Source organism: Pleurodeles waltl, chromosome 10 (assembly GCF_031143425.1).
Source record: "Pleurodeles waltl isolate 20211129_DDA chromosome 10, aPleWal1.hap1.20221129, whole genome shotgun sequence".
NCBI lineage: Eukaryota > Metazoa > Chordata > Amphibia > Caudata > Salamandridae > Pleurodeles > Pleurodeles waltl.
This window is the reverse complement of record NC_090449.1, coordinates 762575375-762597614: the sequence shown is the minus strand read 5'-3', so window position 1 is coordinate 762597614 and position 22240 is coordinate 762575375. Positions and strand designations below refer to the sequence as shown.

Sequence of the window (22240 nt, the reverse complement as noted above, 5' to 3'; positions counted from 1 at the left end):
ATGGTCCAGACCTGCCACTGCAGTGTCTAGGTGTGCAGTTTTAAACTGCCAATTCGACCTGGCACTTGCCAGTCCCAAACCTTCCATTTTTATACATGTAAGGTACCCCTAAGGTACGCCCTAGGGAGCTCCATGGGCAGGGTGCAGTGTATGTTAAAGGTGGGACATGTACTGATGTGTTTTACATGTCCTAACAGTGAAATACTGCCAAATTTGTTTTTCACTGTTGCAAGGCCTATCCCTCTCATAGGTTAACATGGAGGCTGCCTTTAAATATTATTAAAGTGCAGTTTATTTTTGAGAGCAGATAGAGATATGGAGTTTTGGGTGTCTGAACTCACAGTTTAAAAAGTTATCTTTTAGTGAAGCTGGTTTTTAGATTGTTAGTTTGAAAATGCCAGTTTTAAAAAGTAGCCATTTTCTTGCTTAAACCATTCTGTTGCTCTGCCTGTTTGTGGATTCTCTGTCTGGGTCAGACTGACAGTTGGGCTGTTTGCAAATCTCCTCTAGACACTTGACACAAAGGGAGCTGGGGCTTAGTCTGCATATCCTGATGAGCTATCTGGGCTACACTGGAGTGAGGAGTGGCCACTTACACCTGATTGGGCTGTGTCTGCCCTCATATAATGCAGTCTCCAACCCCCTAGTGTGTGTCTGGGGCCTACCTTGGGCAAGACAGGATCCTGTAAACAACAGAGACTTTTCTTGCAACTTCAAAGGCAGAACGGGGTATAAGTAGTGGACCCAAAACCCCAGAATTTAGATTTCTTCAAGAATTGCTGCTGGAACCAAGAGGAACCTCTGCCAAGGAGAAGAGCTGAGGAGAAGTGCTGCCCCTGCCTGTGACTGTGCCTTGTTGGGCTGTCCTGCAGTTGCTGCTTCTGCCTGTGAAAGGGGACAAAGACTGGACTTTGTGGTATATTCCTGCTTGAGAAGAATCTCCAAAGGCTTGGCCTGAGCTTGCCCCCTGTTCGGAAGTCTCAGGGCCGTCAAAGACTTCTTCTGCCAACACCTGGATTCTCTGCTGAGACTCCTGCCATGCCAAGTGGTGCCTGATCCAGTCTCTGGGCTCTTGCAAGGAGAAGATGGTAGAACATCAAAAAGATCCAAGGAAACCGACTTTGGGTGACTCCGTACCTACGTCGCTACCGAATCCCTTGACGCCATCTGCAACCAAAGCCATGGTCCTCGCTGGAGTGCAATGACACCCCAGGCCCGCCACCGCTGCAGCCTTGTGGAAGTCTGCGACTCCCTGGAAGTCACCACACCACATTATGACCTTCGGATATCAACTCTGCCGGAAGTACGCAGATCCAACGCTTCACACCGATGCTGCCTCACCTCCACCGCTTCGCAGCAAGGACCCAACGCCTCTTCGTGACGCCTCTGCTCCTTTGCTCTGCAGCACTGGAACCAACACCACCTGAGATCCAACGATGCTGTGATCCCCAACCCAGTGCACTGGCTTGTTTCCTCATTTTCGCAAAGTATTGTACCTGGGGGTCCGTGTGACTCCGTGACCGGCGCCATTGGCATCTGATTGTTGGGACTGACTCCGTTACAATGCCATGATATCACCTCATCGAAGCATTTGTGTTTCTAAGAGTTATTTTTGTGTTTCATCTTTAAAACTCATAACTTGACTTGTGTATTTTGGATTTTTGTTGTTTTGGTCTTGTTTTGCTCAGATAAATATTGGCTATTGTTCTAACCTGGTGTTATGTCATTTTGTAGTGTTTTTACTGTATTAATGTGTGCATTGGTACAAATATTTTACACATTGTCTCTGGGTTAAGCCTTTCTGCTCATGCCTAGCTACCAAGGGGGTGAGCGGGGGTTAATCCAGTGTGTTTCTCCTTTGCCCTGAATAGAGTGAGGGTCCTTGCTAGAACAGGGGGTGACCTGACTCCCAACCAAAGACCCCATTTCTAACAATGTGGCATACAATTACATAGTAGTAAAATCATTTACTCCTGAAAGATATCCTTTTGTGGATAGTTACTAAGCAAAAATGGAGATTAGTGAGAGTAACGTGTTAGTATGGTCTACATTTGCCTGCAGAGACCCGCTGCAGAAAGGAAAGGTGGTGGCTGGGGGACCTCAGGAGCGCCACCACCATTTACAGGCCTCTGTTGGGTCTATAGAAACCGACCATAGGCTGCAGAACTCTGCCAGGCACAACACAGGCTTTGCAGCCAGGGTCTTAACTGGTTTGACATCAAGGCAGTGGTTAACTATGTTTTCAGATCGTGCATATGCTAATGGTATGCTAAAGAAGACTTACATAACAAGGAAAAACCTGAGATCCTTTTATACATACATAAGCATAGTATAGATAGTATAACAATATTACAAAAACGTATTATAGGTGCTTTTTCGCAAATGCTGGTTCTTTATCAGGGCTCTTGTGCCTCCGTGTGGCTATGGAAACATTTGAATAAGCCCAAAAGTTATAGATTGGAAGATTAATGTAGATATTGGCATCTACCAACTCCTTTTGCAAAAGATTCATTGTATTGAGTGGTTCACGTACTCATAGATGAGGGTTATGATATTCACTGTTCTCTTTTGAGGTGCAGATATTGCTTAATTTGCAGAAATAAATAAAAAAAAGTGCTGGTACCCAAAGTTTTTCTTAGGTGCCACCACCTTCTACTACCACCACCACTGGTTCAGCCATTTTCACCACTGGAGCAGGCAGCTGATTCATAGGAAACTTCCACTCCAGAGAGGTAGGCGAATCCACTTACCCCACTCACTCCTAATTCATAACACATACTCACAAAAATAAGACAGGAGCTTTATTCACTATTGTATACTTATTTGATGCCTACTGCGTTACCATGAGTATTCCCAGTCTTTAGGGGGCATTTTGTTTATGGATAGAAAAGCCTCACCCATTTACTCGTGGCATGCTTCTTAAATGGCTGGTCCAACCCACCAGGTTCAGATGATAATGACCCGGCAGTCTCAACCGTAACTGAATTATATATATGTATATATACACATTTCTGTCATGAAGCACTTCTGACATCTGGTGAGAAGCTAAGGTAAAGCTAATTTTTAGACACAAGGAACTCGTGGGCGCCAGCCAAGGGATGAATGGAAATAAAAGACCCAGCTAACAATGGGGATACCGAACAGTGGCAGTCCTAAGAAACGCCCCGACATAAGTGCTGAAATGGAGAATTCCCTTTGATGAAGAAAGGGCACGGGGTGGGTCTAAAAAGGCGGGAGCGAAGCAGTAGCTCCTTATGGCAACCGTTTAATGTGTACAGCATAACTTCGGTTATGTGAGTGTGGGAGTGTGAATGTGGAAACACACTGAAACAGGTCCCGGGCGGAAGAGACAAGGATGATTTACCAAGCCCCACATGGTACTAGTTACATACATATGTGATTTTGCATACCACATGATAAGATGATTGTACAAGGTATATAAGGGAAGAGAGTGAATGTGGGGACAAAGGTGTGTAGGTCCCGGTGAGAGCACATGTGGTTGGTTGTGAAGGACTGATAAGAACCGCATGACGAGACTCTAGGAGCAGGAAGATGTATGCAGAACCCGAAATGGGGGGATAAATAATTATACAGACATTGCGCAGCCTTTGAGGACCTTGGACCACATAGTGGGGGTCTGATATAGCATACTAGAGTACAGTATCAGAAAGTCACTGTATATTAGTCAAGAATATGAGGCAACAAAAGATACGGAAGGATCAGTTAGAGATTATACCCAGAAAGTGAGCCAAGGGAAGATAATTTGATTATAATTGAGATTGCCAAATTTGCCATTAGACTGGTCCCAGATTTGTAACTATGATTTGGATACTAAGGGATATGTTCTGACTTTCCAGTGTGTGAAAGTAAGGGACCCACCCACCTCTGCCTAAAAACTGATCAGGCCTTCCCCTGACAGTTGCAGGGTAAGTGCAAAAAGTGTAGGTGCATGAAGAGGTATGGTTAATTGAGTAAACATGAGTTACCGGTGGACAAGAGGTATTAAGGGAATATCCTTACTCCAGTAACGTACACTGTGTTCAGTGATTTTCATTCAATATATGTGACTCACATTGGGTGTTGAATTAACACTAATGGATACCATATGACATACCAACCTACCATGGTAACTTCCCTTTGTCATTTAATTTTCAGGAAACGCTTAGAGTACAGAGGTAGGATTTAGTCTTACCTTATGCATGCTAGATATAACAGGCACGCAATAGACAGTAGGGAATAGAAGATGTTTTGCTCTGAAGACGGCCAGAGGACTCATGCTTTGAGAACTAAGGCCCATATTTATACTTTTTTAGCGCTGCATTTGCATAATTTTTTGATGCAAAAGTGGCGCAAACTTACAAAATAAACGTACAAAATATGATTGTATTTTGTAAGTTTGCACCGCTTTTGCATCAAAAAATTATGCAAATGCAGCGCAAAAAAAAGAATAAATATGGGCCTTAGTTTCCTAGCAAGTATCTCTACAACGGCCAAAACATGTTAATACCCACAGCAACACCCATGGAACGCCCCGTTCACACAATGTTATGCAGGTCCATATTTACAAGTCCATGAAAAGCAAGGTGGCTTTGTAAATATGGGCTGGCACACTGCGCCACCGGAGCATAAAATAAATTGACGCTCTGATGGAGCAGTGTGCCGCTAGGGCCTCATAAATGAGGCCCTTAGTGCCTTGGTCCCCTGAAATAAGAGCTTGTGGCACCTACCGTCAACCACCAGCTTAAATTAAGTGCTGGGTGCAGAGACTGCTAGGTAAGCTTTGAAGGCACAAGTTCTAACAGAGAACCTGCAGTCCAAAAGAAGCTGTTAGAATATAGCATCACAACGATGGCGGCAGTTAGGGCAGTTACTCAGAAAGCAGAAAAGTAATGACTTCAAAGGATCTGATGAGTGCTGGACAAAAGGGAAGCAGCCCTAAACACAGAAAGATCTGGGGGTAGGGGCGAGATGGGGTTGCCGGCAGGAAGCAGCCAGGGAACAAAGGGGGGGGGTCAGCGGGTCACTTGTGGTCTCAAAAGAATTGACGTTCACTATTACAGACATTAGAAATAAGAAGTCAATACGGAAATGCCACATTAACAGCAGTAAATAAGGCCCGAACCATTTACAAAAGCTGTAATTAGAAGTAAGGTTGTTTTCCTGTAAAAAAAAAAAACATGAATTGCTAACTGCATTGCCCACATCTGACCTCCAACACCAACAATCTCTCAAGCAACTCATCCATGTAAGCCTCCAATTATAGCCTCATTCTCCACTGTATCAACCAGATATTTCCAAATCTAGGAGCAGGGGCGGCTCCTTCATAGGGACGGAGGAGCGTCGTCCGTTCCCCCCGCCCTGCCTGCAGCTGCAAATCTTTTCCCAAATAAAGATCATAAACTTTGCTTATGATTGTTTTTTTGGGGAAAGGGGCGGGGCCACGGGGGTAACGTGCACTGGGGGATTTTTGGCTGGCTGTCTCTGGCCGGCCAAACACACATGCACACAGGGCTCTCTCCAGCCTAGCAACACAGTTGTTGGGCTGGAGAGAACCAGCACAGGCTCCCAGTCTGCATGGGACCACCCAGCTAGAGCGCTCCCAGCTAATCCTGACGCTGCTCTAAGCAGCATCAGGATTGGTGCAGGGCAGGCTGGAAGCCTGGGCCTGCAGCACCAGCGAGACAGGAGGAGGCAGAGGAGCGACATGGGAGCGAAGGGTAAGTGTTTTGTTTTTTGTTTAATTTTTTTGTATTTAATTTAATTTCTGACCCCCCCTGCTTTTGCGCGCACTGCCCCGTCTCTTTCAGTTAGCTAGGAGATGCATTTAATAACATGACATTATGTGAAAAAGAAGTAGACATGAAGAAGTATCCCATTTGATAAATAATTTGAGATATAAGGGGTAAAATAAGAATTTCTGTTAAGAGTTAGTATTGGAACTAGGATTAGGGGCAGGCTGATTGCAAGGATACGGTTGTGTTTAGGTTTTCTTTTACATTTAGGTTTAGCACTAGGCTTGGAAGGAGAAATGTGTGATGGATAGGATTCTGTCTAGCGTGAAGATTAACATTTAGGTGCTTATTTACAATCCCTTGCACAACCGGAGCATCACTTTTAGCGACGCTCCGGAGGCGCAGTGCCTTGCGCCATATTTACAAGGCTACGTTAAGCCGCACTGCCTTGTACATACTGCCCATTTACATGCATCACTTAGCGTGAAAGGGGCATGCAATGGGTGTTGCTGTGGGCGCTCTACCTCAACACCCCTTGCATTTTTACACTGCCCCAGATTTACAAGAATTCGTAAATCTGAGGCAGCTAAATTTAGCACCAGCGCTAGGAAAAACACAGGGGTGCACCGTATTGTCTTGAATACGGTGCATCCCTGCGTTTCTGAAGTGATGCACCGTGGCATTGCCAAATTTCTAGTAACTGAGGGCCAGAGTCTGAGTTTAGGATTAAGATTTGGGATAAGATTATAGCAAAAATTGAACTTTGTCAATGCAATATAAATTGCCTTTGCTTCATAATGGACTCCTTACAGTAAGTTGTTCCTAAATGAATCTCTTCATATTTGCTTTGTTCATTATCACTTTGACCTTGCTAATATGCTATCAGTATAATGTGCCAATTTCCTCCCACGCTAGTTACCCACTGTGTTAATGATGACCATGCTTCAAGCACTATGCCAAAAGCCTATGCACAATCTACTTCTCAAATCACTTTTGAGAAAAGTGATCCATGGGTTTGGGGAAACCTAGAGCTATTGCCAGTGTCCTCCAATGGATAACAGAAGGGTGATGGGTGGAATAGTATACTTGAATTATTCTAGTCACTGGTCTTTACTCTAACCACATTCTAGTCCATCGCTTGCTGACCTCGACTGTTTTACAAAATCTCACCCCTATTCCCTGGCAGGAGCCTTTCTCTTTACTAACTGCACGAAACTGCATTTCACATGTGAATATACAGACAAACTTCTAAAATGTGAAACAGCTTCTCCAGGTACACAGCATCCTCACCAACCCTAGCCCTTCAGAAAAGTAACTTTATATTCGTGCATCATGCATCTAGACCGGAAGTAACGTCCCGGATATGAGGCAAACGTATGAAAATCAACAAACTTATTTCACATTGAGCACACAGACTCGTGTAATTAAAGCTGCGCTGGAGCTAGGTCTGGTGGATATAGTAATTTCACTATTATTTTTGTACTAGAACATTGAGTGCTTATAATGCAAATATATGGAGCAGTGCAGGTGGAATATCTAAGGGATGGGACTAACTGCAGCCTATTGGTCTACCTGAGGTTATTTTAGCATTCTAATAGGACGAAAGTGCACTGTCTGCCTCAAATTTAAGCCGTCAAGGAGGAAAATCATTACTGTGGTGATGCATCAGGCTGCTTTAGCTGTGTTTTTCCATTAGGAAAGTATAATTATGAAATACCTTGAGTACTTCAAAACTACATTAGCAAAATCATTATTTGCTTGCCCGTGCCTAAGTAAATAGTGGAATTACTTTTGCTGCTATCTTTTGCTTATGTGACAGATTGATTAGGTCCGAAGGGATCTGTGGACCGTATGCAATAAAGTGGCTCAGCGAGTTGATGCGGGTCACGCCTTTGATTGCTTCTAGATCAACTCAGTATTCTGCTCTTCTAAGACTGATACACTGAGCATTGGTAAATGTGGCAAAAGAAACACTTGTTATTTCAAGCACTTACGCCCTTATTCCACCTGACCAAAAATTGCAGATGATAAATGTGCAATGGAGTGTGGAATTTGCTGGGCATGCAGTTTGCGCATCTTTTCAAGTTAAAGTCCTCAGAATGGGGAATAATATACTAATATTGATATTCACATTTTCCGGAGTGGGTGTGAATATAGAGTGTGCATTTAGCACCTGATTTACAATAATGATTTGGGCAGAAATTGGGAGTTTCCACTGAATCAGGATTTGAGCAAGAGAGGGAATGTGCGAAGCGACGTATGAAATGTTATATTATAAACAGGTTGGTAATATTCTAAAAGGAGTTTAACACCAGGCACCCAGAATACTGAATGAAGCTAGAATATCAAAACATACGAAATCCAAAATATCGAAAGGTCAGTAAGTATAAATCTTATATACCTAACTCCACCACATATCTGTGTGTGTATATATATATATATATATATATATATATATATATATATATATGATAGCCAGTAGATAGCTATAGTTAGGACATACTTTCTATAGGAAAAGCATTTTTTGTTTTGCCTATAACTTTGGTGCCATTTGACGAGTTTTCATGAAATTTTCAAAACAAGTTTGACACATCCATTCAGTTGCTGTCTTTAAAGGTTTGGGGTGAGTTGTCAAGCTGGTGCTGAGAAAAATCGGGGGTCACAAAACTTACTTTCCCCATGCAGTATCCCATAGGGTTTTTAGACACAACTACAGGCCGTACTGCTAAACGGAATTACACCACATTTTGCAGAAAGCTAGATCTTGGCCCAGAAAGAGTGCTTTTTGTAATTTGGTGTAAGTCCTGTCAGTAGTTTTGTAGTTATTAAAGAAAAAAGATGTATATATGTTTAGGGACATGGGGGCCCGCCGAAACTGAGAGATCTCACGGTGAGATCTGATTCGCTGCCAGCACTTCAGTCTGGAAGTGCTGACAGCCATGTTGGGTCTCGAGATATCTTTAAGGTATGTAAAGTTAGGAATAGAAAGTCTATATTTCCACTATATGCACTTGCCTTTCCACATTTTGTTCCTCAAAAATCAGTAATACAACCCAAAGTAACCAATGCATTTGTGCATACACCATTAAACTGTAGATGGTAGTTATCAGCCTAAGCTTTGCCTTTGTCGTCTATGAAATGGCTCACAATGTATTGGTGAAAAACCGCCCCTTTGCTAGTGGCTACATTATATATAAAGCATTTATTTTCCTGTTTCATAGTGGTATTCATTTAGTTTTCCTCTCTTTTTAGCTTGATTACTGTAAGGGTTGCCATATTGGTTTTAAATTTGTTTGTGATTTGCAAAATGACAGGCTTTAAAAGTACAGAAGCACAAACCTCAATGTATTAAAATTGCTGTGTGAGTCGGAAAAGTATTTCAGACTCAGAAAGGGATTTTGAGACTCATTTCAAATGGCAAAAAATATGGGGCATGAGGTTCACTTTAGCAATTTGGCCTGCAATATGTCAGTGGTTTTTTACCACAATTGTGGCCACAAACTATTGATCAGTTACCAACTTGGGGTCTAAAAGGAAGTTGTCGCTGTAGGCTATGCAAACCAGATCCAGGCAAGTGAAAAGCTTTGGCGTGACTATGAAATTTGACAATTACTGCCCAGATTCTTGAAGGTATCACAGAACGCAGCACAGCTTCCAAAAATGCTGCGCTGGGTGACAGGCAGCAAGCAGGAAAGCATGATAATCACAGGGCTATTGCTGTCTCCTCCCCTCTCCCTAGCACCAGCGCAGATTTCAGCTGCGTGCACCAGGCACACATCTTAGCGCCATAGTGCTAGGGTGTGTGCCTGAGTCTACCATAGGTTTTGTACAGGAAGGGCATCCTTCCTTTACAAAATACTATGGCTACAGAAGTAAAAACCTTCTGCTACTTTGTATGAGTCCTGTACAGTGCAGCAAAGAGAAAAAGAGGAAAAGAAAGAAGAAATTAAAACATTTCTCCTTTTAATGCCTGCTTTTTAACAGCATTAACTTTTGGTGCTACACCCTTTCTACTACGATTAGTAGATATGGTTTAGAGTCAAAAAGCATGGGTGGTTACATGAGAACCCCCATGTACCACCCATGTAATGCCCCTTTGAAGCAAAGTAATGCAAATCAGTGTTTCGCACTGCTTTGCATTACTTTTGGGTACTTTTCCCCAAAATCAAGAAAAAAACATTTTGTACTGGTTAGCTTCACTTTTGTGCCTCCTGCGGGCCTCCTTGCGCCTGAGTGCCCCTTTGCATACATTATGCATGGTGCAAGCATAATGTGACACAAAGGATTACAAAGCCACTTTGTAAATATGGCACAGGGAAAAAGCCACCTGAGCACCGCCTTAGCATTAAAAAAATGATGCTAAGGCGGTGCTAAAGTGGCGCAAGGGGCTTCTAAATCTGCCCCTTACTTTCTTGGTGTAAAGGCCAAAGTGGATGATAGTTGGGTGCCACAGGTGCAGTGTTGTATGGAAAGCCTTACTCTGAAAAGAATCTTTAGAATTACTTCAGTTACGACAAGTGCTGTATGTAAAGCCTCATTCTTAAGGGTGACTACTAAGCCGAAAGAAGAACTTCCATTTGTGATGTGTAATCTCGTGTATCAGACTTCATTCATGTGTAAATCAGATCAGATAAAAGAAGATTCTATGCTTGAGATGTGGAGGTTCTGATTAGCATATTCGGTTTTAACACTACCAAACTTTCTTCATGACTTTTTAGTCCAACGTTCAAATGTACTTTTGTCCAGTCTGGAGATTTTAAAATCAGACAACTCTTGTTCTGATATGAATATGCTGTATTAGATGTACTGAGGGTACTTTAAGGGAAATAAATACAATGGCAGTGGTATGGGGTGCAGGACTTGGCTAAAGGCCACACTTTGTGCCTAGAGTCCACCATGCATGGCTGAAGGCCGTACCTAGCAGACACTATTGGTAGGGGCGCGATTATATTCTAGGCAGTAGCTCAATATACCAAAATATCACTGATAAAAAAAACTGAGCAGTTTTGGGTTTCTCCTAACATCAGTAACTGACCAACACCAGAAGAAAACTATGAACATTATCTTCAAACCTTCACATGAATGGACATTATTGTTCTAACCAAAACCTTAAAAACCATGAAAATTATCTCACAAACCTTATTTTGAGTGGCCATTATTGTTCTATCCAAAACCTCAAAACCATGTAAATTACTTTGCAAGCAGTCTGTTCCATGGGCATTATCATACAGTCCTAAACGTAAAAAAGCACAAAATGTCCCCAGTTAGGGTCAGTTGTGCAAACATAACTCACCCTAATGCACTGTACACAATCCCTCATGGATAATATCTCAAAGTACATCATTGATGATATCACTGGTAGTATTACATATCACGTCACTGTTGACATCAGCGATGAGATCTCAAGTGATTGTTCTGTTTAATGGCAGTTGAAATACAGCCTTGATTATATATCTAGGCATTGCAAAGACATATCTCAACTACAGTTAGTACTTATAGGGATACATATTGCTATTGAGTTCAAATTCCTCAACACAGCTAGCTGTCAAAATTACCCACACAATAGACAGAGGGCCTCTTTTTACTTATTAAATAAAGTTAAGAGCAAGTGGTTAAGGGACAGCAACCTCTTGCGGACTCAATTTGATTACTTATTGGGCATTTGATGTCTCATTGTGGTGGATAATTGGTGGGAAGGATAATTTCATGACCCATTAAGTTATTTTGCTATTCATCGGAAGGTTCTTTTTCATATGATTTGATGAAATTCATACTTTATTTTTGGAAATAAAAAAGAGAATGCAGTGCATTTATCTCCACTACTCTAAACATCTAGGCCCATATTTATACTTTTTTAGCGCTGCATTTGCGTCATTTGTTTAACGCAGAAACGGCGCAAACTTGCAAAATACAATTGTATTTTGTAAGTTTGCGCTGTTTTGGCGTCAAAAAGCGCCGCAAATGCTCCGCTAAAAAAGTATAAATATGGGCCCTAGTTTCCTAATTGAAAGTGCATAGACCAGTGGTTCTTAACCTGTGGTAAGCGGACCTCAGGGGGTCTGCAGAGTCTAATCAGAGGATCTGCGACTGTTTAGAAAATTAAGTAATATTAAATTAATAAAGTGTAGTAGTCGTAATATCTGTATTTAGGTTTATAAAAACCTTAAAAGCACATTAATAAACATATAACATTATATACATTTACCAAAGATAAAATATAAACAAAGATTAAACATAGAAAAGAATAATAAAATGTATATAAAGAAGCAAAATGTACATTTGAAAATGTTAAAACATTCTGTAAATGTGAAGGAATTTGAAACTGGAACCTAACAACTAAGGTACTACCCTCAGATTGATTCATGGAGAAGGTGCAGGTGCATCAAACCGAATATATTATGGACAATATGGCCTGAATTGAATTTAGTAAAGCTCCAATCTTTCCATTCAAATTTAGGTGTTTTTATATTTGTTTATGAATTAAATTAAATATTTAATGATTTGTATATTTGTTTGATGAATGCTTGTTTCTATATTGTTTAGGTATTGTATTGCAGTTTAAATTATTGAAAATGCTTAGGTCGGGGCCACTAGCTTCCAGTAATAACTCATTGGGGTTCCCCAGATTCCAATAATGATTTAGTGGGGGGCGGGGGGGGAGGGCTGTTTCCAGTAATGATTTAGTGGGGTCTACAGAACTCAAAAAGTTAAGAACCATTGGCATAGACTATATGAAGATCCACCCCAATCTCCCGCCAGGCAGCGGTGACTGACTTCTGAAAAACTGGGGTGGCTGGAGCAGCCATTTCATTTCAACCGGAGCCAAATCCCTCTGTCCATGCACGAACGCCTTTCTATCGGAAATTCTGATAAATACAATATATCTTGGCTTGACACCAGATCAAAGCATGGGTTATATTTCCGTTGTATAAAATGTAATTGAATAAAGTAACATTTAGGACTCCTGCAGAGCTGAATCCCTTTACATTGTGATTATTTTAACAGAGAATTCGAGTTTCATTCTCTCTCTTGTGCCTATGTATCCCAGGTGGAATTCAGCCGAACGGACAGATTCATCAGACGGTCACGCCTATCAGCTCAGCTTTTTCAGAGGCCTGGAAACGAGCCGAGGAGACGAAGGTACGCAGTGAACCAGCTGCTTCTGTGCTTTCTTGTTAAAAAAGGTCCAAAAGTTATAAAATCTCGAAAAGCGTCAGCCTGAAGAAAACTCGCATTTGCTTTGAAAACACTCCGAAGATCATTCTTGGGCCTCTGTACTGAACGTTGATGCGCGCGAGCTTCTCATTTCATCTGCGTACACATCCCGCCTTCAGTGACTTCCAAGTGCTCCTCCTCCCTACATTCAAACATATGATGGGGTCGGGGAGAATTATTATTCTAGTCAGGTTGCTTTATGAACCGGATTTAACAGCTTTAAAAGGAAACGTGAACACAAATGTGCAAACATGGTCATATGTATGTCTATCTGTTCTGGTTAAATCTCCACGTTCACTACCTATGTTCAACATTTTCAGATTTTCTCACATTAATTGCCCTTTTTATCTTAATAAGTGTAAAAACCGGCCGTATTTGAAATATTGAAACTACATGACAAATCAAGGTCACTTATATTTAATGCATAACAGCCAAATTTGCGTCATGTTTCAGGCACAAACTTCTGTTTTCTCCCAAAACCGAAGAGATTACACACTAATGTGTTGTGCGGGTGCTCACATAGCATAGAGAGATCTGAAGCATTGTGTCATTCAATTTGCCATAATAAACATGACCCAGGGATGTAGCACAAAATTGTGAAGTGCTACGCGGCGACCACCACGCAACCCTCAGTGAATCGTGATTAATGTATGCAGCCCTAAAAATGATGCCCTAGCTGTTTTAACGACACAAAATATGAATCTCTCTATTTACACAATCCCGTAACCTGCGCACTGCCTCGGGCAGATAGTACTATGAATGTCGAGAATATGAATGCAGTGAAATAAGAATATTGTGGAGCAAATATCGAAGAACAAAATATCAAGGGGTAAGTGCATATAGGGCAAGTATATATTTGCTTATACTGTCTTCACATCTACGTATCTTGAGGGTATGTACCGTCAAGGTACATAAATGTGGAGCTAGGTAAATAAAAGCTATACTTGCTTACCTGATATTTTGGTTTCGATATTTGCTCCTCAATATTTCCATTACATGATATTCCATCTTCTATACTCAAGGGGCATACCCTTTGGCGTTTTGCAAATGAGGGTGCCCAGAAGTGCCCAAAATGAGGCCTGCAGTCAAAGCCAAAATGACATGTTATGTTTATCAGCACTGTTTCTTCTAAAAACATACCATGCCCAGCAATACTTGGTAAATTATATCTGATAGGGACTTCCAGTTGCAGATTCCTTACCTTAGAATTTCTCTCAGGCGTCAGACTTTATCTGGAGAGTTTTCTTTGATCTGTCCCCTCGCACACTGTCAGGTGGTGTCGGTCGACTCCGCATGGGCCATTGGCGTTGTGGTCGCTGTGATGACGTCACAATCATATATAGGGGCCATCTCGGCACACTAACATCAGTTTGTTTCCTTCTCTGTCAGCCTGCGTGCAGATCCTGGAAAGAGCTACCCTCAGTCATTTTTTGAGTGAATTCGACCGCTTTTTTGAGTTCTTTGACACTTTTTGGTGTGTCGATGATGTCATGGAAGACTGGTTTCAAGCCGTGTGACTCCTGTCATCGCTTGTTGTTGGCGACAGATCATAAAACACAAAAGAAGAGTACTGGGAGTGCTACTATCCCACACCACCTCCCAAGAGAAATCTATATAACCACTAAAGGTGTGGGATAGTTGGGGTTGAGGGTGGAGTTGGACCAGTGTTCCCTCAATTATCAATACCGGTTAGGTCGCGTTTCGTAAGAAAAGAAGAAGAGCATATGTGGAGAGTGTCTCTGGAACGGAAGGCTGTGTTGAATAAGGGGGGAGCGGGAGTCCCCTTACGGACTAGGTGGTCTCACACACATAATAGTGTCTTGCTTCATCATTTGATCACCTAGCCCCACCCAAGTAAGATGGTACTACTTGGGCGGACACAACCTCTTAGTTAAAAGAACAAGAGGGAGTGCTGAAGTTAAACTGGCTGGATAAATCACAGGGATCCAGATAGGGTGGAAATAAAATTACCATACATGTCACCTATATCAATTAGTTAAACTTTAATGGAGGTGCATGTTGGTAAGGTTAAGAAAGGGGAAGGAGGCTCACTAGAGAATAATGTCTCTTAGAGTCTTAAAAAGGTATATGTATGACCAACATGTTTCTGCCCTCTCGAAGTGCTGGTAGGTCAGGGGCATTCGTCAGGGTCTAGGATCCCCGAGCACTATTACTAAGTGAAGTGCTCAGAAGTGTTCGTAAAGTGAATTCTAAAAGCCTACCTGAACAGGTGGTTCATGGTATGGTAGGTCTGTAATGTATAATAAATAAACTGCAGATTACAAACGGTGAAGGGTGGCACACCACTGCACACAACACAGCAAAATAAGGTGGTAATATACGATAAAAGGTGGAAAACACTCAAACACACATGCAGTGTTGACTTACCCCGGAGGTAGGGGGCGAATGGCCTCTGGTCTGGGTAAAGCCAGGGGTGGGGTTTACCCTTGTAGTCACACTCTTGAAGGTGGGGAAGAAAAGGAGATTAAAGGGGCGGGAATGGGCGAGATGCCGAGGATAGTAAAGTCCAGGTAGGGGAGGGAAAAATAAATAAATGGAAAGAGGTAAGAGGGGAAGAAAGGGTAGAAAAATAAATGGAAAGTGGAGCTGGTATCCGGAGGGGTTTGCCGCAGGACCAGGGTAAATGAGAGACCCAAAATGCAGGGAAAATCAAGATCCAAACTTACCACTCCAAAGGGAATACCCGGGGAGAGTACCTACATGCCGGTGCCAGACCGCTCTGATGTCGAGTGGAGGGTTGGCTCGGTATTTAAGGTAGTATTGGAGGAGAAAGAGCCAATGCATGCTGGGCCGGCAAGTTCCGGCGTTCATCATACTGTTAATTGCAATCCCGGAAGTTCGGGTGTTTCAAAAGCGTCATAAAGCTGGTGCGCTGTGAGTGCGGAGCGCGGCTGAGAAGCCGGTGCTCCGATCGCGTCCCAAGCCTGAGACCCGACCGGGCGCATCTGGATGACGCGCCACGTGGAGCGCGGCGCGCATCCCTAGTTCCACGGGACTCTGGGAAACTGAGTCCCGTGGCGCACATCCACTGCGTCCAGAGGTGAGGACGCGGTGGTGTGCTGTATAAACGGTGAGCCGCGTGATGCGCGGTGCGCACTAAGGTTCCCCGGGAGATAAAATCCCGAGGGAGCCAACAGAGAGAAATTAAAGGTTGGGGGCGAAGGGGGAAGGTGGGGGGGGGTGGGGTTAAGGTGAAGAGGAAGGCTGAAGGAGGGGAAGGAAAAGAGGGTGGGGAACGGGGGTAAAGAGAACAGGGGAGTAGGACAAAAGGAGAGGGAGGAAAGGAAGTGTGAAGACAGGAAGATCAAGCGAAAGCTGGAAAAAAGAAAGAAAGTAAAAAGAAAAGAAAAAAAGAGAGAAAAGAAAGGAAAAAGGAAGAAAAAGGGAAATGACACACAGAAAGGAAAGAAAAAAAGGAGGAAAAAAGGGACAGAGAAAAAGAAAGGAAAGGGAAGGGGAGAAAATAGAACGAGAGGATATATAGGAAAGGAGAAAAAGGAAAGCGAGGAAAAAGAGGAAAGAAGGTGACAATAGATAGTTGTCTCAAAAAAGAGGGTTTTTTCAAAACCGGGGACAGGGAGAGGTCATCTGCACAGCAGACGAAAGGACACAGGGAGGATTTTACCAGCGGAAAAGGTGGTAATCTTGCTGGACAGTAGTCGAGTCTGTGCATGGTATATATCTATATGGATATATTTTTTTATGGTATGGCCATTAGCCTAAGGCTGACCACTGGATATTGTCATTGAGTCCAATGGTATCGGTACGCAGTCTCCATACCCATCTCTGTTCGTATAATAAGAGCCTCTGTTTAACATTAGTCACTGTAGTTTTAAGTTGGTCTAGTACTGTCACGACTCACGTGCTGCTTGCGCCTGGAATTTGCAGATCTGGTGGCGTGAATCTTCAAGGTTCGGCTTTGGCCCAAAAAGGGGCGACTCTTTCTGGTAGCCACGGTGCTGTAGGCAATGGAGACACCAAGAACAGACCGTGCCCTTCAGAAAGTAGCGCCAGAGGGAAAAAAACCCTTAAAAAGGGGAAAAAACCTCCAAACAGGAAGACTCCTGGAGAGAAACAAGAACAAACAAACAGGAATCCAAAAGGAGCAAAAATCAGAAAACACAGAATGCTGAATCCAAAACCAAAAGGCAAGGAAATCAGGAGCGAAGACACTAACTGAGCAGAAAGTGTTGCAGCGCAAAGAAAGAGGAAAAACACAGCCCTTATATACCAAAAAACAGGAAGTGACCCACAGGAAGTAAAAGGACACCATCTTAGATAGGGAAACAATACATAGAACAGAATAGTAGAGGAACCATAGAGAATAGGGAACAAGGAATGCTGGGAAAGCACAGGAATCTGGGAAGGAGGAAAAAACATAAAGAAAGGCACACAACAGACTGCAAAAAAAGAAGAAAGGACAAAGAAACGAAGAAAAACAGGTAAGAGGGTTCAGAGACCCCTGGGACAGTGAAAGGCAGAAGGAAGAACGAGGCCCCAAGCAAATCTGGGGCCTCGAAACGCGCAGGAGAGGCTGGGGGCGCGCCGCGTCTTAATAACGCGGTGCGCGGCCCGAGCCGAACGCCCGGCAGAAGTCGAGCTCTCGGCTCGCGCCGCACCGCGCGGCGCGACAGTAGGTCCCCCTCCCGAAGGCCCAGGTTTAAGAGGGAATAAACGGTGAAAGCGTTGAATCAGGAGAGGAGCGTGAACGGAAGAGGCATCTTCCCATGAACATTCACTTAGAGGATAACCCTTCCAATGAATCAGATACTGAAGTCGTTTATGAAAAAGACGAGAGTCACAAATTTCCTGCACTTCATATTCAGGAGCATCATCCACAAGGACAGGAGGTGGACAAGGAAACTGACGTGAGTAAGGATCAGGCACATAAGGTTTAAGCTGAGAAACATGAAAAAACGGATGGATCTTCCATGTATGGGGTAAGTGAAGACGGACAGTGACAGGATTGATCAACTGGAGAATACGGAAAGGCCCATAGTAACGAGGTGTGAACTTGTTTTGAGAGAGACGTGAGGGCAAGAATTTGGAGGAGAGCCAGACTTTATCTTGCAGATGATAATTTGGATTGGTTGTACGTCTCTTGCCTGCAGCCTTCTTCATATACCTCTTGGTATGTAACAAATTAGATCGAATTAGTTTATGGAGTTGGAGAAGGCGTTTGGAGAAATAGTTAATAGCAGGTAGAGGAGAGTTGGATTGTGGAGAAGTAGGGAAAGAGGTAGGATGAAAACCATAGGAACAGAAAAAGGGAGTGACCTTGGAGGCACTATGGACTGAGTTATTGTAGGAAAACTCAGCTAAAGAGAGGTAAGTGCTCCAGTTACTTTGGGTAGAATTGCAAAAGCATCGGAGATATTGCTCTAGTCCTTGGTTCAGACGCTCAGTCTGTCCGTTGGTCTGAGGATGGAACCCTGAAGACAGGGCTCTATTTATATTCAGGGTTTTACAAAAATGCTTCCAAAATCGGGAGATGTACTGAGGTTCTCTATCTGATATTATGGTATGTGGAAGTCCATGGAGACGGAAGACATGATCTATGAATATTTGACTTAGTTCTTGAGAAGTAGGCAGCTTTTTTAGGCCAGTGAAATGAGCCATTTTTGTGAAAGAATCCACTGTGACCATGATAACCCGGTTTCCTGCTGATGGTGGGAGCGAACTCATAAAATCAGTAGAGATAGTATGCCATGGGGCCGATGGAACAGGCAAAGGCTGTAGTAATCCTGCCGGTCTGGTGTGAGGTATTTTGACTTGGGCACATATGGGACAGGCCTGAACGTATTTTTCCACATCCAGTTTCCAGGTAGGCCACCAGAAAAATCGTGAAAGTAGTTCTTGTGTGGCTTTGATGCCTCTGTGACCAGCTACAGGGGAATCATGGCACATTTGTAATGCTTTCTTTTGCACCTTGTTTGTAGGGAGGAATATCAGGTCTTGGTAATAAAAATATCCTTGTTTCTTGTACAATAATGGTCTTAGTTCTTCTATGTCATGGTCCGATAGGTTGGCGTATTCTTGTTGTACTTCTTCCAGGAAAGACTGAGCCACTCCAATGATCTTACTGGGTTCTAGAAGATACTGGGATGAGGAAGGAGAACACTCTGGATATCGACGAGACAGAGCATCAGCCAGAATGTTTTGAGATCCTGGAATATATGTAATATAAAAATCGTACTGACTGAAGAAAAAGGCCCAGCGGGCCTGACGACTATTCTGGCATACAAAATTTCTTAAACATTGTAAATTACGGTGGTCTGTCCTCACCTCAAATGGTTCCTTGGAACCCATCAGAAACTGTCTCCACTCAAGGCAGGCTGTTTTCAGAGCCAATAATTCCCTTTCAAGTACGGAATAATGTTGTTCAGCTGTGGAAAGGATATGAGACAAATAGAAAACAGGATGTTCAAGGCCATCATCCTCTTGTCGTTGGAGTAAGACAGCTCCGATGGCTCTCTCAGAAGCATCAGTTACTACTATAAATTGCTTGGTGGTATCTGGATGTCTTAAGATGGGGGCTTGGGTGAAGGCTCTCTTTAAGCTTTGAAAGGCTGCTTCAGCAGCCTCAGTCCAGACAAACCCCTTCTTTAAATTGTCCTTCTTTAAGGTGTGAGTTATGTGGCTAGTCTGACTGGCAAAGTCTAGAATGAATTGTCGATAGAAGTTTGCTAAACCTAGGAAACATTGTGTTTCTTTTATGGTAGAAGGAGAAGGCCACTCTAGGATAGCTTGTACCTTTTCTTGATCCATAGCTATGCCGGTGGGACTTAAATGATAGCCCAGATATTTGACTTCCGTCATGTCGAACTCACATTTCTCTGGTTTGCAAAATAGTTGATGATCACGAAGTCTTTGAAGAACTTGTTTCACATGGGAAGTATGGAGTTCAGGATTTCTAGAATAAATAAGAATGTCGTCTAGGTAGATCACGACTGTCTGATTCAGTAGGTCTGAAAACACTGAGTCCATAAATCTCTGGAAGATTGCCGGGGCGTTAGTAAGACCAAACGGCATAACCCTATATTCAAAATGGCCAAATGGGGTCCTGAATGCTGTCTTCCATTCGTCGCCTTCTCTTATGCGTAAAAGGTGGTAGGCTCCTCGTAAATCCAATTTAGTAAAACGTTTGGCCCCTCTGATTGCTTCCAGTATGTCCCTGATGAGAGGCAAAGGATAACGATCTTTAATGGTAATTTTATTCAGACCTCGAAAATCCAGGCACGGACGAAGATCCTTAGTCTTCTTGGGCACAAAAAAGAGAGGGGCCCCAGCCGGAGACGACGATGGAACAATAAGACCACTCTGTATATTTTCGTCCAGATACTCCTTTAGAACTTCCTTTTCGGGTTCCGTGAGGGAGTACATCCTCCCAAAAGGAACAATTGTGCCGGGTTCCAATGGAATTGCACAATCATATTCTCGATGTGGAGGTAGCACAGGTTTTGACGGTTTTTGGAAAACATCCTGAAACTCCAAATAGTGGTCTGGGATCCCTTGGACCGTATTAATGGACATACCAGTGGCACCTTCAGTAGCTAAGGATCTTTTCGGAGACCAATACTTGTCGGAAGTAAAACAGTTCTCATGACAAAATTGCGAAGACAAAGAGACTGTCCGGGTAACCCAATTTATATATGGGTTATGTCTGATGAGCCACGGAATTCCAAGAATGATGGTATGGTTAGGGGACGTGATAAGATCGAAGGAGATGTGTTCTTGATGGTTTCCCACCTGTAGACTTAACATCAGGGTAGTGGTGTCTACAGGACCAGAGGATATCAAAGATCCATCCACAGTGTGTACCTGTTCGGGTACTTCTTTTGCTTGAGTAGGAACTAGGTTAGCAGCAGCCCACGTCTTGTCCATGTATATACCACTAGCACCACAATCTAGTAATGCCATAGTCTTTTCTTGACGACCGTCAGGAAGTTGTAACAGGACCGGAAAGATGAACAAGGCAGTTGTATTGTCATTAAAGGAGCTGATGGAAGGTATAGCTGTAGATCCCGTCCCCTCCCTTCTTACAGAGGACGGGAGGTGGCGTTTCCCGAAGGCCTGGACGGACGTACTGGACAGGTACGGAGCATGTGACCAGCAGAACCACAATACAGGCACAACCCTCTCTTGCGTCTGTCTTCTCGTTCACTAGCAGAGAGCGGACCTCGGGTAGTATCCACCTGCATGGGTTCCCCTTCGATGTCTCTAGCAGGAGTGCGAGGTTCCTCGGAACGCTGCAGGTATGCACGTGAGCTACTTGGCTGGGCAAACCCTCTACTCCTTTTCTTCTCCGATCTCCGTTCCTGAAGACGATATTCGATGGACAGTGCTTGATCCATCAGGCCACGAAGATCTTCCGCTCTGGTAGAATGCACTAGTTCATCCTTTATTTCTTCTTTGAGTCCTCTACGAAATAATGTTACCAGAGTACGTTCCACCCAAGTGGTCTCTGCCGCCAGCTGACGAAAACGGGTTATATATTGCAGGACGTCTTGGGAGCCTTGTTGGATGTCGCACAAGGCTTCTTCAGCGGAGGCTTCCAATCCAGGACGACTAAACATCTGTTTGAAGCGACTCACAAAGGCGGAATAGTCTGACAATACAGGGTCGTTGGAGGACACCATCGGGGTTGCCCAGGCCAAGGCTGGACCGGATAAGGCACTGATAAGATAACCCACCTTGGTCCTGTCGTGGGAAAATTGAGTAGGTCGGAAGGCGAAATACACCGTTAAAGCATCCAAGAACTCGCGAAGCTTGGTTGGTTCACCAGAGAAACAAGGGGTAGAAGCGGAGATTGTCGGAACATCACTGGTGCGGAGGGCCAAAGCCTGTCGTAACGCAGCATTTTCATTACGTAGTTGTTGCAATTCCTGGGCTTGTTGCTGAATCGTGGTCAACAGAGATTGCTCTGGATCTGCAGCAGCCGCCACTGTATTATCCATGGTGTTTGAGGATGTCGGAATGGTTGGGCGCTGCAATCTGTCACGACTCACGTGCTGCTTGCGCCTGGAATTTGCAGATCTGGTGGCGTGAATCTTCAAGGTTCGGCTTTGGCCCAAAAAGGGGCGACTCTTTCTGGTAGCCACGGTGCTGTAGGCAATGGAGACACCAAGAACAGACCGTGCCCTTCAGAAAGTAGCGCCAGAGGGAAAAAAACCCTTAAAAAGGGGAAAAAACCTCCAAACAGGAAGACTCCTGGAGAGAAACAAGAACAAACAAACAGGAATCCAAAAGGAGCAAAAATCAGAAAACACAGA

At 43.5% G+C, this 22240-nt stretch overlaps 1 protein-coding gene across 2 annotated transcripts in view; it reads left to right on the top strand.

Moving 5' to 3' along the window:
- The window catches only part of APBB1IP (amyloid beta precursor protein binding family B member 1 interacting protein), an 895472-nt gene that overhangs the window by 828253 nt on the left and 44979 nt on the right, over window positions 1–22240 (top strand). For both annotated transcript variants that reach the window (XM_069211356.1, XM_069211357.1), the window contains one exon: window positions 12781–12872. In XM_069211356.1, the coding sequence (XP_069067457.1) occupies window positions 12781–12872 (92 nt within the window). The remainder of the gene's footprint in view (window positions 1–12780; window positions 12873–22240) is intronic.